At 42.4% G+C, this 16759-nt stretch overlaps 1 protein-coding gene across 1 annotated transcript in view; it reads left to right on the top strand.

Moving 5' to 3' along the window:
• Nucleotides 1-6966: 6966 nt before the first annotated feature.
• The window catches only part of Lars1 (leucyl-tRNA synthetase 1), a 54442-nt gene continuing 44649 nt past the window's right edge, over nucleotides 6967-16759 (top strand). The window contains exons 1-4 of the mRNA XM_075968758.1: nucleotides 6967-7147; nucleotides 10159-10283; nucleotides 14668-14755; nucleotides 15288-15368. Of these exons, the coding sequence (XP_075824873.1) occupies nucleotides 7142-7147; nucleotides 10159-10283; nucleotides 14668-14755; nucleotides 15288-15368 (300 nt within the window). The 5' untranslated portion in view covers nucleotides 6967-7141. The remainder of the gene's footprint in view (nucleotides 7148-10158; nucleotides 10284-14667; nucleotides 14756-15287; nucleotides 15369-16759) is intronic.

A 16759-nucleotide genomic window follows, 5' to 3' on the forward strand; every position in this document is an offset into this window, starting at 1 on the left:
CACAGGAGACCACTTCCTAAATATAAATATAACCCCAGCAGCACAGATACTGAGAGAAACAATAAATGGGACCTTCTGAAACTGAAAAGCTTCTGTGAAGCAAAGGACATGGTCAACAAGACAAAACAACAGCCTACAGAATATGAAAAGATCTTCACTAACCCCACATCAGACAGAGGTCTGATCTCCAAAATATACAAAGAACTCAAGAAACTGGACACCAAAAGATCACAAAATCTGGACTATAGACCTAAACAGATAACTCTCAACAGAGGACTCTAAAATGGCTGAAAGACACTTAAGGAAATGTTCAACATCCTTAGTCATCAGAGAAATGCAAATCAAATCAACTCTGAGATTCCATCTTACACCTATAGGAATGGACAAGATCAAAAACACTGATGACAACTTATGCTGGAGAGGCTGTGGGGTAAAGGGAGCACTTCTGCATTGCTGGTGGGAGTGCAAGCTGGTACAGCCCCTCTGGATGTCAGAGTGGTGATTTCTCAGAAAATTAGGAAACAACCTTCCTCAAGACCCAGTAATACCACTTTTGGGTATATATCCAAAGGATGCCCCATCGTGCCACAAGGAAATGTGCTCAACTATGTTCATAGCAGCATTGTTTGTCATAGCCAGAACCTGGAAACAACCTAAATGTCCCTTGACTGAAGAATGGATAAGGAAAATGTGGTACATTTACACAATGGAGTACTACACAGCAGAAAAAAATATCAACATCTTAAATTTTGCAGGAAAATGGATGGAGCTAGAAAACATCATTTTGAGTGAGGTAACCCAGATACAGAAAGACAATTATCACATGTACTCGCTCATAGGTGGTTTTTAAACATAAATCAAAGAAAACCACCCCACAAATCGCAATCCCAGAGAACCTAGACAACAATGAGGACCCTAAGAGAGACTTACATAGATCTAATCTACATGGGAAGTAGAAAAAGACAAGATCTCCTGAGTAAATTGGGAGCATAGGGACCTTGGGGGAGGGTGGAAGGGTAGGGGAGAGGCAGGGAGGGGAGCAAAGAAAAATGTAGAGCTCAATAGAAATCAATAAAAAAAATAGGGTCGCTATGACTGCTTCATGTCTGTCAGACTAGAGAAGGCAGAAGTGGGGGTAGGGAAGTCAGCAAGAAAAGAGAATGGAGGTTTGTACTAGGTGAACGGTGAGCAGTTGGACTATGGATGTATTTTGAAGATAAAGTCAATTTGTTTCAATGACAAATTCATTTGGGTATAAAAGACACATATGAGCCAGGCAGTGGCGGTGCATGCCTTTAATCCCAGCTCTCGGGAGCCAGAGGTAGGCAGATCTCTGTGAGTTCGAGGTCAGCCAGGTCTACAGAGCAGGACAGGCTCCAAAGAGACAGAGAGAAACCTTGTCTCGGAAAAAAAAAAAAGGAAAAAAGAAGAAGACATACATGAGTCAAGATTGACACCAAAGTGTTGGCCTACACACCCAGCCTGGGATGGGGAAAATGGGTTTAAAGAGTGGTTTGTAGGGCTGGCGTGGTGGCAAATGCCCGTTCCGGAATTCTGGAGGTTGATGGAGGAGGAATGAAAGCTCTGGGCTAACCTGAGCTATATACAAAGATTTTGTCTAAAAACATAAACCAAACAACAGCAACCCCACTGCTTTCCTGCCCCAGCTGTATTTCTCATCACCGTCTGGCAGTGCACTCATGATAGCACCCACACTAACAAGGTGCTCCAAATTCCCGACCCACAGGAACTCTGGGAGATAATAAATGGTTTGTTACCATTAAGGTTTAGAGTAATTTGTTAGGTGGCAAAAGGTGATTTTTTTTTCCTTTCTTCCCAGTCTTGGAGACAGAACTAGGGACTCGCTACTTATGAGATATATCTGAACCCATTTTAAACGTTTAGATATTAAGTCAAGTTCTTACTAAGTTGCCAAGACTGTCCTGAACTTGCTGTGTAGCCCAGGCAGGCCTTGGATTTGCGATTCTCCCTCCCTGACCTCCTGAGTAGTTGAACTTATAAACCTGTGTCACCATGCACTGATTTATCTTTATCTTAACACTGAGTCTTAGCATTGTAGCCGTGACTGGCCTAGGACTCCCCATTTCCTCCTCCAGTCTTCTTGCTAGATGACAGCCACACTGGACCACTGCATCTGATGGGAAAGCAATGTTTAATGACTCAGGTGACACAGCTCTCGGTGCTCTGTGGAATGCTGAAGATGGCAGCCTCACCTTGCAGATGCTGAGTCTGCAGTCACTGCGTAAGTGACTAGTTCCTAGTTCCTAGATGTCACAGATAACCGCTGCCTCAAAAGAAATGTAGACAAGCTTTTCTGCCTGGGAATGATCATTTCCCTAACTTAGCTGCATTTGTCTAAATAAAAAGCAGTCTCCATTAACCTAATGACTGTCCCCAGCTTGTGGCAATCAGGTCTAGAGTTTTCCATAACTGATGAAACCGGCTTTCCGTAGTACTTATTGTTCTTGCTGGCTTGCCTCCTCCATATTTCTTGAGCACTTAACTACGTACCAGGCATTGGTAAATATTACTCGTGTGGTATGAGCTCGTATTTTCTCAGCAGTCTGAGGAAGTAAGTATGATCATTATCTCCAATTTACATTGAGGACTCAGAGGTCCTGGGTTGAAGGAACTTGCCTAAAGTCACAGAGATAGACAAGCCTCAATTCAGACCTTGGCACCCGATTCCAAAGCCCATAAATGTAACCACTGTACACACCCCCAAAACTCAGCTGACTCATGAGCTGTGTTGGAAGTTGCACACAAATAATGCTGTCATCAACTAAACTTGCGAGTCCTAAAAGGATTATTCTTCCTTCTCTTTTTTCTTCTTATTGCCTGGATCATGAAAAAAAATGTTCAGCTGTGTGTGATGATTCACACCTGTGATCCTAGTCCCTGGACGGTCGAAGCAAGAGAACCATGTCTTCTTGGCAAGCCTTGGCTGCAAAGTGATCCGGAGGCCAGCCTGGGTTGCCTTGTGAGGCCAGTGTACAAAAATTGGAGAAGTCTGAAGATAAAGGTAGAACATGAATCTAAGAGAAGAAAACCATTTAAAAACTAAGGCTGTCTAATTGTGAAATACTCACTGAGTACCATGTGCCTGGGCAGCTATCCTGAGAGAACTGCATGCAATCTTTCCCTCACAACCCCTTGTCATTTCAAGATAGAGAAGTTAGGTAAAATAGACATTAAAAAACAACACAGAAGGACTCAAAGACAAGCCAAAATTAATTATAGCCTTATGGATCTAAATTTAGAAAGCGGACTAAATTGAATGAAATAACCAGCAGGGTAAGTTTAGGAGGGAAAGACAGGGAGAAACTGAGTTCTATTCAGAGTTTTGAAGTATGAGCAGTATATGGTTTGGCAATCAGAAAAAGGTATACCACGCAATTATATGATCATAACCAGCTCAATTAAGCTGGGGGAAAGATTCTTAGGAGCACAGGTAAAGCTTTTCCCCATTAAATAGGACTAATGTTTTTAGACTCGTGTTCCTAATGCCATAAATAGCTAGCATTTTAAAATGCTTACAGACACACGTGCATACAGAAACAGGGTCCATACACACATCACTCCTTTCATCTTCTTAGCAATCTGATGAGGTACATGCTATTATTATCTTTAAAGAGTAGTTAGTTGAATTTCCTAAGGTCATTCAGGAAATGATGACGTTGATCTGTTTGATTTGTAGCTGTAGCTCTTATCCACGGTTCTACCTTTCTAACTTCATTTACTGATAGAAGGTAGACCACATGGTCTAGCATGGAATCAATAATTCCCAAACAAAAAGTCATGTTACTACTCACTAACATTTTAACTTTCTTTGTTTTTTTTTTTTAAATTTGATGTACATAGGTGTTTGCCTGTATGTAAGCCTGTGTACCATGTGCATGCCTGGTGCCCTCAGACACCAGAAAAGGGTGTTAGATCCCCCTGGAATTGGAATCACAGAGAGTTGTGAGCAATCATGTGAGTGCTAGGAACTGACTCGTGGTGTTCTGTGAGCCCCCCAAAGCCTCAGTGTTGTAGTAAACACTTTAATCCCAGCACTTCAGAGTCATAGACAGGATGATCTCTACGTTTGAGGCCAACCTGGTTGTATACTGAGCTCCAGGACAGCCAGGTCTAACTAGCAAAATCAGGTCTCAAAAAACCCAAAAATAAAGTCAGGTGGTGGTGGCACATCCTTTTAATCTTAGTGCTCAAAAGGTAGAGGTAGGAGGAGCTCTATGAGATTGAGACCAGCCTGGTCTGTAGACAGAACAAGTTCCAGGACATCCAAGGCTACACAGAGGAACCCTGTCTTAAGAAAACAAATAAACAAAAACAAAAATAAAGAGTAGCAAATACTCTTAATCATTGAGCCCCCCCCCCCTCTCTCTCTCTCTCTCTCTCTCTCTGGAAGTCCTTGCTTGGCTCCTGGGTACTTGGCTTGACTGGGGGTACCCAGGGAAAGAAGAAATAAAAATAAACACATAGACACACATTTATGGAAACGCGGGGATTGAGTGGACTGGACTCCTCTGTTGGAAAGACTGAAGCACACTGGTAGCCCACCATGTTCACTACATATAGACGAACAAGGAGGCAGGATCATTATACACAGCTGAACAAGGAGGCAGATTTAGCTAATCTTGGTAGGTACAGGCTCTGCAGGGAAGCTGTCTTCAGATCGTAAATACCTATGGCAGAAAGTGAAGATGGATGCTTTCTGCACAGGCATCACAGGAAGGCTTTATCATCTCTTTAAGCCTCATGTTTGGAGGAGGGGAGGCTCTGACATTTTTCCGTGGGGCTAAGACGTTGAAGTCCTCGATGTGACCACGTCCATGCCAACAACACACATTCACTTCAGGACTTCATCCATTCAGGGCTTCTTCCACTCTCCACACTTTATTTCTTAATTTCTTCCTTCTTCTTAACAGACGCTTCCATAGTCAAAGACACCATCTCTTCTGGACAATAGTAGCAGCTTCGCTATTTTCTGTTTTTCTCTTTTGTAACACACAAATAGGACCATGTGCCTTCCCTGCTTAAAACCTGAGCTGGCTCTCATTGCCCCTGCTGGTTTGATGCCTGCCTTTTCCTTTTAGTCTTTACTCTCCATGAAAGACACAGCTGTCTCTATCTTGTTTAAGTGTCTCTCCAGCATGAGAGCATCATGTACATAAAGGATGCTAGATGAATGGAGTGGAATGAAATGAATCCAAATGACTGTTGTCCTCTTTGGTGGAGCTAGGGGTCAAACTGGGACTGCGCACATGCTAGGTAAGCACTTAACTCTAGTCCTCTTTAGAAAGATAGATTTTTAGGCATTTGAATAGGAAATACAAATAAATGTGGAGGCATGTAGGTGGTTTTGCACAGTTTGCATTCACTAAATCATTTGTTTACTTTCTGCTTTCATGTCTCATGCTTATTAATGATAGGTGCTACAAGACAGCATCTATGTGTTTTGTGGTTCTATTCTAGTTCTATGTCAGGGTCATGTCAAGTGCTTAGTAAGTATTTGCTGCATGAAAGATTTCAGTTACCAATGCCATTTGTGAGGACAAATAGTTCAGGTTAGGTCACAATTGTTACAGGAAAGCATAACCAGTTCTAAAAAGCGGTGGAGTATGAGATTCTCTCACTTATTCAAAATTATAAAGCACCTACCATGTGCTAGAGATACTGCTAGACACAGTCCTATTACCATGAAGCTTGAAGTCTGGTGATAGACAGGCAATTACATACATACATACATACATACATACATACATACACACATACATAAAGGGAGAGAAAGAACAAGACAATCCAGGGAATATATAGGAGACATTTAACCCAGACATAGTGTTAAGAAGTGATTTCTAGCTGGACAGTGGTGGCGCACGCCTTTAATCCCAGCACTGGGGAGGCAGAAGCTCGCAGATCTCTGTGAGTTTGAGACCAGCTTTGTCTACAAAGCAAGTTCCAGGACAACCAGGGCTACACTGTGAAACCCTGTCTTCGAAAAACAAAAAACAAGCAAACAAAAAAATGATTTATAAATTGTTGCTAGTTAAAAGAAGGTGCAGAAAGTGATGGAGTGAACGCCTTTGTGTGTGCAGCCCTTACTGAGAAAGCCAGAGCTTTCTTCTTCGTAGCCTAAGGCTCCTTCTTTCTTTCATCCAACCATGTTTTTTATTACACTTGTATCATACGCCAGGCATGTATTACACCATCATTAAAGTTTGTCTACGACTACTTAGGAAAAAAATTCTTCAGAACTGTTGGTGGCACGGATCAGTTATTCGCTCCTCTTAAAGTGCTTTGAGGACGCTTAGTGTTTACTAGATTAATGGATTAACACATGAACAAATCTGAACTCTAAGGGTAAAAGCCATTTATTATCAGGTCTGTTCGACAGAATAGTTTTGTGCTGATGGAAATTTTTCAGCATATTTGCACCAACCAATATGGCAGTCATAGATGATGAGTACTTGAAATGTGGCTTGGGCGTGGCCTGAGCCAAGCTTCAGAGAACAGGTGCGTTTCTGATCTCTTCCCTAAAGGTGCAGATTATTTGGTGCTATTAAACATCTACAAGCTGAGCTGTTGAATGCTACTGGTGCTAATAAATACCTGTGCGTGGTGGCAAGCCATAATTAGCACCTCAGTCACTGAATAGCAATCAATTCCGCGTTCTGGCATCCTGACAGACAGACGGCTCCACGGGGTGAGAGGGTTCACGTTCCTAACTCCACCTCCTTTAGAGCTCACTTGCGGCAGTCCGTCATCCTGAACTGCATCACGGATCTTGTAGTTCAACATGAGGGTGACATCACTGCCGGTGTCACCTGGGCGTGGGCTATGATTGATTTCCGGTATCTCGTTGTCTTTTGGGAATTGTAGTTCAGAGACGCCGGTTGTACCTCAGCACTCATGGTCTGGGAACTACAACTCCCTGCTGTCCTCGAGATGCGCCCGGCTGTACTCTGCGAGCTGTGCGATTGCCTCAGCAAGTGTGAAGTGTGTGCTTTGGTGTCCTGGGAAGCTAGGATTCCCCGAGTGGGAGGGAAAAGTTGGAGCTACTTCTCTGAGGATATCACTGGGACCGCTGTGCTGGATCTTGAGTCATTTGGGCGACACCATGGCGGTGAGTTTGGGCGGGAAGAGCATCCTCCGATTTGGGCCCTGAAACCCAGCTGTTAGGGTATTCGGGGCTCCCCACATGTGCCTGTCGCCGGGAAGGGAAACACCCTTTTCGGAAAGACTCCTTTCCCTCGCTGGAGGCACGATTTCCTGGAGAATCATTTGCTTTTCTCTCTAGTTGAGCCAGCGTCTTCACTTTACGCGGACTACTTAAATTACAAACACGGAATTTCGTCGTGTTTTAAGTAAAAATAGAGGTAGAGAAGACTATGTAAACGTTTCCAACAATCGGGCACCTCACTGAGAATGTGTTTAGTGTCTCTGAAGCACTGACTTTTAAATATATTTTATTTTACAATGAAGCAGCTGGACCCGGTGGCACAGGTCTGGTAGTCTCAGCTACTTTGGAGACTGAGACAGGAGGACTGAAAATAAAAGACTTGCGTGGGCGTGGAAAAAGTTCAAAGTCAACCCGAATAACTTAGCAAGACTGTCTCAAAATAAAAAGTGAAAAGGGCTGGGAAGTAGTTCAGTCGTAGAACTCTAACCTAGCATGACCAAGGCCCTTAATTCAGTCTCCAGTACTGGGGGCGAAATGAAATAGTTTAGCAGGAGGGAGCGATGACTTTCAGGAATTAGAGGTATTCCTTGAGGCCTCTTGAGCTTGGTAGTCACAAGGTGTTTAGAGGACAGTCGGGTTTTCCTCCTGCCACGTTCACCTACCCAGGTGGAGGAGCGGAGATGACTGGGCAGGGTATTTCCAGGTAATACAATGATGGCAGAGTAGCCAGAACCAGAAGCACAGATGGGTACAGAGAGGCAGTGAGAAGATGGGACTGGGTGACTGGCAAGCTAAGAGTTGGCGGAAAAGGGACCCCATTATCAGGAGAAGGTTACTATAGGGTTGAAGAATTTTTGGCGCTGGAATTCTTTTTCTTTTTGGTCTTAGACTTATGTAGCCCAGGACCCCTGAAACTCACTGTATAGCTTTATCTCTGAGTCTTTCTGCCTCTTACCTTAAAGGGGGTTGGGTTTCAGCGGTGCAATATTGTATCTGGCATAAAAGAAACTCATCTGTGCTCTTCAGTTCATGGCTTTTCTTTCCTCCTCTTCCTCCCCCTCCTCCTCCTCCTTCTCCTCCTCCCCTCCTTCTCCTCCTCCTTCTCCTTCTCCTCCTCTCCTCCCCTCCTCCTCCTCCCCTCCTCCTCCTCCCCTCCTCCTCCTCCCCTCCTCCTCCTCCCCTCCTCCTCCTCCCCTCCTCCTCGTCCTCCTCCTTTTTGTGGAAGTGTTATTGGAGATTGAACCCAGTGCCTTGCACACGCTAGACAAATAAACTGCCATTGTGTTGCGTACCCACCTTGAAAGGACTGTTTCTAGTTAGTAGTAAAATCTTTTGGAGTGACCACCTCCATGGCTGTTCATACCCATCACTGTGGGAGAAATGTTAGGGAGAGAGCCAGGTAGGAAAAACCTCAAGAAAAGAGGCAGGGACTAATTTCTCTGTTTTATTCTGGTGGTGTGTGTGTTTCTTACCCTGCAAGGTTAAATATCTGTAAGTAATATAGTTTGTATTCATGGGATACCTTGCGGTTTACAAAAGACCTGTGCCAAAAATAGATGGGAGCATCAGGAGCACTGTCAGACTGAAAGCCAGGATAGAACTTATTTAGGGTCCTGGTTCTGTATTTAGGAACTGGTGGAGCCAGGATGTGGGCAACAGAGCAAGGGAAAACAGAAACTGGAGTAAGATGATGGGTGGTATTGTCGGTTTTCACCATTTGCTGGCTTGCTGTCAAGTTCAGGTTTGCTGTCTCGAAAATGGGAGTCATAGTTTAACCTGCTTCTCAGGGTTGTAAAATTGAGATGATGCCTACAAAAGTGTCCTAATAACTGCAGAATAGCAGGCTATGGTGCTACACCTCCTTAATCCCAACACTCCGAGGCAGGCAGATCTCTGAGTTTGAGAGCAGGCTGGCCTACATAGTGAGTTCTAGGCTAGGCAGGGCTATATAGCGATACCCTGCTTTCAAACAAAACCCCAACAGAAAACCCAAACCACAAAGCAAAATAAATGAACTGCAGAATACTGTGAAGATATGTATTTGCCTGTATGTGTATCTGTATATTGTGCTTGTCTGCCGCCTGTGGAGGCCAAAGGAGGTGCTGGATCTGGAACTTTCTGGAACTGGAGTTACAGACAGTTGTGAGCTGCTGTGTGGTGGTGGGAACTGAACTCAGGTCCTCTGGAAGAGTATCCCGTGCTCTTAACGTCTGAGCCAATTTTCCAGCTCTCCTTTTCTTGATACTTACTTTTTAAAATTTGTGATGGAGTCTTGCTAAGTTGCTCCGTTGCCCTTGAACTTGCTCTACATCCCACACAGGGCTGGCACTTGCTGTCCTTTGTGCCTCCCAGGTAGCTAGGTTTACAGTTCTGTGCCACCAGGCCTGGCTTGGAGACCTGATTGTCACAACCAGGTGTGTCCTATTAGTACCTACTGAGAAGAAACAACAGATGCTTTAAACATCCTACAGTGCACCAGAGAGCCCCTGAGAGCAAAACCTGGCACAGATGTCAGGGCCTCAGAATTCAGGTTTTTTGTTTTTTTTGTTTTTTTCAAAACAGGGTTTCTCTGTAGCTTTGGAGCCTGTCCTGGAACTCGCTCTTGTTGACCAGGTTGGCCTCAAACTCACAGAGATCCGCCTGCCTCTGCCTCCTGAATGCACCGTTCCTGCTGGGTTCAGTAACTAATTTTTAATATTGTTCATTTACATTTTAAGGTAGGCTTGAAGAATTTGATCTGTCAGTTTTTTTTTTGTGAGCATGACTTCTTTTTTCCCCCTCTTGGTTTTTCACACAGGGTCTCAGGTAGCCCAGGCTGGTCTCAAACTTGCAGTTTGCCTGAGGGTGCACTTGAATTTTGATCCTCTTATTTCCACCTCCCAGGTGCTGGGATTATGGCATGCACTCTTATTTCTTTTAAAGCAAGCCATTCTGTTTCTTTTTGTATTTAATAGGAAAGAAAAGGAACAGCCAAAGTAGACTTCTTGAAGAAGATTGAGAAAGAAGTCCAGCAGAAATGGGAAGCTGAGAAAGTGTTTGAAGTCAATGCATCTCATTTGGAGAAGCAGAAGCAGACCAGGTGAGTCGGTGACGATCCCCACACCCATCTGCCCAGGGAGAGGGAAGTGAGACAGTGTGTATAGTGGGCTGGAGGAGCTGAGTTCCCCCATGTACTCAAGTCGAACTCTATGGAATTCTTAGATTTTGTTCACATTAAGATAAAAAAAAAACACATTTATTTTTGTGTGTTTGCAAGTGTGGTACATACGTGATATTCAGAGGACAACTTTCAGGAATCAGTTGATTGCTACCATGTTGGTTCTGAAGATTGACCTTGAGCCTGTGTCTGCTGAGCTATCTCACCAGCCCTTACAGATTTTTTAAGTTATTATTTTTCACATTTTGACAAAGGAAAATGTTTTGAAGTTTTGTATTTATTGGCCGATAAAAAGAAAGCTTTTTCTTTGAGAGATTCTTACTGATATTACCTCCAATATAGAATAAAATTTTGAAGGGTGACTATATTTGTTGATTTTATTTTATAAGTACTATATTGCTTTGAAACTAAGATGATAATTTGAGGCAAATTGTAGACAGTGATTATTGGAGGGAAAACAAAAGCAAAGTAATTGTTCTCCAGAAGAATGCTACAGTTGCTGGGCATGGTGTCCGTGTCTTTGATCCCAGCACCCAGCACTCAAGAGGCAGAGGCAGGTGAATCCCTGAGTTTGAGGCCAACTTGATCTACAGAGTGAATTATAGGACAGCCAGGACTACACAGTCTTAAAACACAAAACAAAAAAAAAAAAAAGAAAAGAATGTTACAACATGTTAAATTAATGTGCATACATATATATATATATAAATATTGACATTGTCCAAGTAGGGCATGGTGGTGCACACCTTTAATCCCAGCACTTGGGAGGCAGAGAATGTGTGTGGTAGTAGCTAACTGTGAACTAACTGTGTGCTAGGAAACATACCATAGTCTCATTGAATCCTAAGAATTTTTATTATGTTTACTTGATATTATTTTTTAAGGTTTATGGATGTTTTGCCTGCATGTGTGTCTGTGTACCATGTGGATACCTGGTGCATACAGAGCTCAGAAGAGAGTGTCAGATCCCTTTGACTGGAATTACAGACGCTTGTGAACTGCTGTGGAGGTGCTGTGAGCTAAACTGTGGTCTATAGAAGAGCAGCAGATGCTCTTAACTACTGAACACCTCCAGTCCCTTGCTTAGCTCCTTAATAGCTTTTTAAGGTGAACGCTTCTTTTTGTCTTTTGAGACAAGGTCTCACACTATCCCAGTCTGGTCTCCAACTTGGCTATGTAGCAGAGAATGACCTGACTTGATCCTCTGCCTCCTCCTAAGTGCTAGGATTACAGGCATGTGTCACCGTGCTTGATCTATGTGGTGTTGGGGATCAGACCCAGCACTTTGTGTATTCTGGGCAAGCACTCAACTAACTAAGCTGTTCTCAACCCGCTAAAAAATAAATTACATTAAACTACATGTAGCAGATGGTGAAGTAGATACAGAGAGGCTAAGTAAAGTTCTCAAAGTTGATAAGAGTTCACAGGGTGTGACTCTTTCATACTTCTGTCCTTCCAAGTATTTTTTAAGGGTATTTCTATGTAGCTCTGGCTGTCCTGGAACTTACTATGCAGACCAGGTTGACTTCTAACTCACCCTGCCTCGACCTCCCAAGTGCTGGGATTAAAGGCATGTAGGACTACTCCTGGCTTTGCCCTTCCAAGTATTAACCAGGCAAGCTAGCTTTTTTGTTTTGTTTTGTTTTGATAGATTTATTATGTATGCAGTGTTCTGCCTGCATGTTTGCCTGCAGGCTAGAAGAGGGCACCAGATCTCATAAATGGTTGTGAGCCACCATCTGGTTGCTGGGACTTGGACTCAGGACCTCTGGGAGAGCAACCATTGCTCTTAACCTTGACTAGCTTGGTTTTTAAGAGCTGATGAACTTAAGGTGTAACTGTAGATGTTTCTAGGGCTTACTAATTAAAAAAATAAAAACTATCATCTTTACTTACTACTTAGGTAAACTACAATGGAATGCATGTAGTGCGCTCTATTTAAAGTGAAAGAGAAATTGCTAGCATACAGTATTGTTATACCTTAAACTACAGTTTGTTATTCTGTTGCTTGGTTTTAGAATTTTAGTCCACATTAAGTCAGTTTAATAAGAAATGAATCACTGGGGCTGGAGAGATGGCTCAGAGGTTAAGAGCATTGCCTGCTCTTCCAGAGGTCCTGAGTTCAATTCCCAGAAACCACATGGTGGCTCATTACCATCTGTACTGAGGTCTGGCGCCCTCCTCTGGCATGCAGGCAGAATGTTGTATACATAATAAATAATTCTTTAAGAAAAAAAAAGAAAGAAATGAACCACTATAATGGGTCAGTAAAAGAATGACCTGTTGAGATATGAAGTTTTGTTGAAGAAATTTATGAATATTGTGAAGATTAAATTTCAAAAGTCTTTATGAAACATACTGTGCTTTAATAAAATTCGTGAGTGAGCCACACTAAGTGATATATTGTTGAAGAACATATCCATATTTGTAAACTATGGAAAAGGAAGAGAATGGCAGAGCCAACTGGAGGTTATTGGTTTTCCCTTGTGGGGAGAGCACATATGGTTGGCTTCACTGAATTATAACTTGGAGGGTACATTTGTAAGTGCTCAGTTATTTGAAAGTACACGGCATAATAAAATGGACATTTTATTTTATAGAGACAGGATCTCACTATGTAGCACGTGCTGGTCTGGATCAAACTGACCTTGAACTCACAGAGATCCCCCTACCTCTGCCTTCCATCCTGGCTGAAAAATTAACACTTACAAATGCGCCATTTATGCTGTGTGATATAATACGTAGGTTACAAATACTTATTGTGAAAAAGAAAGATAGTCTGAGAATAGAAACAGCTTTCAATAAGGTGATCCACTGCACTTGCTGTGATGTTAGGACGTCTCCACTGCACGTGCTGTGATATATGGACGTCTCCACTGCACGTGCTGTGATATATGGACGTCTCCACTGCACGTGCTGTGATATATGGACGTCTCCACTGCACGTGCTGTGATGTTAGGACGTCTCCACTGCACGTGCTGTGATATATGGACGTCTCTCCACTGCACGTGCTGTGATGTTAGGACGTCTCTCCACGGCACGTGCTTTGATATTTAGGACACCTCTCTCAAGGAACTTGAAGCTGCTTTGTGTGTATCTTTAATGAAAAAGGAATCTCACCCCCCCCCCCTTTTTTTTCTTTTGGTTTTTCGAGACAGGGTTTCTTTGTTTAACAGCTGAGGCTGTCCTGGAAATTACTCTGTAGACCACACTGGTCTCAAACTCACAGAAATCCACTTGCCTCTGCCTCCCAAGTGCTAGGAGTAAAGGTGTGTGCCACCACCTGGCTGGAATCTCACTTTTTCAAATAAATGTTAGAGCAGTACAGATGGTTAAAAATGTTAATTTTTAAATGATATCATTGTTACTTACATATTTCAGTCTGAGTTAAACCTCTCATATTTGTGACAGAGATACTTATCTCTTTTCTGTGTTGTGGTCTAACTCAGGCTTCATACATGCTGTGTAAGTGCTCTACCATCAAGCTACATCCCTAGATCAAGGAGATTATTGCATAATATCATTTATGAATGTATGATGTTTTCAAAATCAAATTTATCTTAAGTTTTGGAGAGCTTTTACTTTCAAGTTTATAAACTTAGTATCTTTTTTTTTTTCAGACAGTCTTACCTTAGGCTTTAGACCTAGACCTAGAGCTTTCTGTATGAACCACGCACAGCTCAAGTTCACAGAGATCCACCTGCTTTTGGCTCCTGAGTTACCACATGTTAAAGGTTACTACATGTTAAAGTTACTACATGTTAAAGACATGTGCCACCCTGTCCAGCCCAAACTTGCTATCTTTTAAGTAGCTAAACTTAATTTTTTTATTTTTAAATTTTTGTTTTTTGTTTTTTGAGAGAACCCTTACTGTAGCTTTGGAGCCTGTCCTGGAACTAGCTCTTGTAGACCAGGCTGGCCTCGAACTCACAAAGATCCACCTGCCTCTGCCTCCCGAGTGCTGGGATTAAAGGCACATACCACCACCGCCAGGCTCTTTATTTTGTTTTTAAAAGAGATTTTATTTTTGTGTTAATGTGTATGAGCATGTAAGTATACCAGCAGTGCCTGCAGAGTTCAGAAGAGGGCATTCCATCCCCTGGAACAGTTATAGAAGATTGTGATCTATCCTGTGGGTTCTCTTGTTTGAGCAGCAAGAGGACAGCAACATCTGTCCAGCTCCTCCAAAAACTAGACTTGCCACAGAGTACTTGCATGACCCAGCAGCCTTTCCATCCCACCGTTTGTTGTGAAAGAAATTTAACATTTTCTTTTTTTGTACTTTCTTTTTCATATTACTTTGCAGCAAGGGGAAATACTTTGTCACTTTCCCATATCCATACATGAACGGACGCCTTCATTTGGGACACACGTTTTCCTTATCCAAGTGTGAGGTAAAGCTCCTGTGTTTATTACTTGGGATAGGGACTGTCTATATTAAATACCAGTTTGAAAAAAAATTGCACGTATAAAATTCATTTCCTCTTAAGGGAATTCAAATACTTTTAAAGAATAATTTTTATACCTTAAATTTTATGTTTTTGTTTCCATGTCATGTGCATGTTTGTTCAGGGTTCTGGACATGTGTATGTTCAAAATTTCTATGTTGGTTAAAAACAACAAAAAAGATAGTGGAGTAGAATGTTGCAGTGACAAAATGTCTGTTCTAATGCTGGGAAGAGGGAAGTTAGTGCTGCCAAAAGTTAGCATTTTGCCAGGTGGTGGTGGCGCAAGCCTTTGATCCCAGCACTCGGGAGGCAGAGGCAGGAGGATCTCTGAATTTGAGGCCAGCCTGGTCTATAGAACAAGTTCCATGACAGACTCCAAAGCTACAAAGAGAAACCCTGTCTCCCCCACCCCAAAGTTAGCATTTTGTGTACATCTGCCATTTATATTTATAATTTAAATTTGATTTTCTTCCTGCAGTTTGCAGTAGGATACCAGAGATTAAAAGGGAAAAATTGTCTGTTTCCCTTTGGGCTACACTGTACTGGCATGCCTATTAAGGTAAGACTGCTTAGAGGATTAGCTTCTACTCTTTCCTTTTCCTTAACTTTTAAAAAATTTATTCATGTATTTTTTAGGTATGATCGCTCTATCTGTATGTATGTCTGCACATCAGAAGAGGGCACCAGGTCCCATTATAGATGGTTGTGAGCCATCGTGTGGTTGTTAGGAGTTGAACTCAGGAAGAGCCATCAGTGCTCTTAACCTCTGAGCCATCTTTCCAGCCCCTGGTTTCTACTCTTGAGCTTAGAGTAAAGAAGAATACCTGATTTATGATTTTGGAATTGGATTTTTCACTCATGCCATTTACATTAAAGTATTTTATGAAATGAGCTAAATTTGTTATAGTGAAAATTAATTTAAAAATTCTTTAAAGGACTAGGGAGATAGCTTAGGGTAAAGCACTTGCTGAGTGTCTTAGGATTCTATTGCTGTGAAGAGATACCATAACCATAATAACTCCTATAAGGAAAACATTTAATTGGGGCTGGCCTATAGTTCAGAGATTTAGTCCTTTATCATCATGGCAGGAAGCATGGTGGCACGAGGCCGACATGGTGCTGGAGAGGGAGCTGAGAGTTCTACGTTTGGAGCCACAGGCAGCAGAAGGAAACTGTGTGCCACACTGCCTAGCAAGGCCATACCTACTCCAACAAGATCACACCTCCTAATAGTGCTACTCCCTATGGGCATATGGGGGCCATTTTTATACGTACCATCATACTAAGTAAACTTGGTGACTTGAGTTCAGAGCCCCAGAATGTAGCATGAGTTCTAATAGGTCTTAATAATAAAAGCCCAGAGTCAGGTAAAGGGAAAATGCTGATAGACCAGAGAGATGAAGGAGCCAAACCACAGCCACCTTACCTACTCAACTTCCCAGCCAGAAAGAGGCTGAGTTCCTGTTTCCTCCCACCTTATCTCCTCTCTCTGCCCAGCCATATCACTTCCTGTGTGTCTGTACAAACCTCCAGACCTCTATGGTTAACTAATGACTAGCTCCATCCTTTGATCTTCAGGCAAGCTTTATTTGTACAAACAAGATATCGCCACATTTCTCCTAGTTGCAGTTTTACATTTTCTTCTGTGGGTTGTGCTTCACATGTAGTTTGCTTTAGACCTTTTAGTTGTCTGACATGATGTTCATCAATGCTTGAATTTGGGTACTTTGAGAAGAATACTTAGTATATTGATGAGGCATAAACTTCCTATTGTCCCATTTTAGTAACATTAAGTTAATACATGACAGAGTTGCTCATTCTAAGGGGTCTTTAGTACTTAGAAAGTAGTCTGTGGGGACTATGTTGAGAACCTCTGAATGGCCTATTATTCAGTAGCCTAGTGGTTTTAGCATCTTTTGGTGATCCTGGCTTATTTTAATTACCACATTT

This window comes from Microtus pennsylvanicus, chromosome 4, assembly GCF_037038515.1.
Source record: "Microtus pennsylvanicus isolate mMicPen1 chromosome 4, mMicPen1.hap1, whole genome shotgun sequence".
Lineage (NCBI taxonomy): Eukaryota > Metazoa > Chordata > Mammalia > Rodentia > Cricetidae > Microtus > Microtus pennsylvanicus.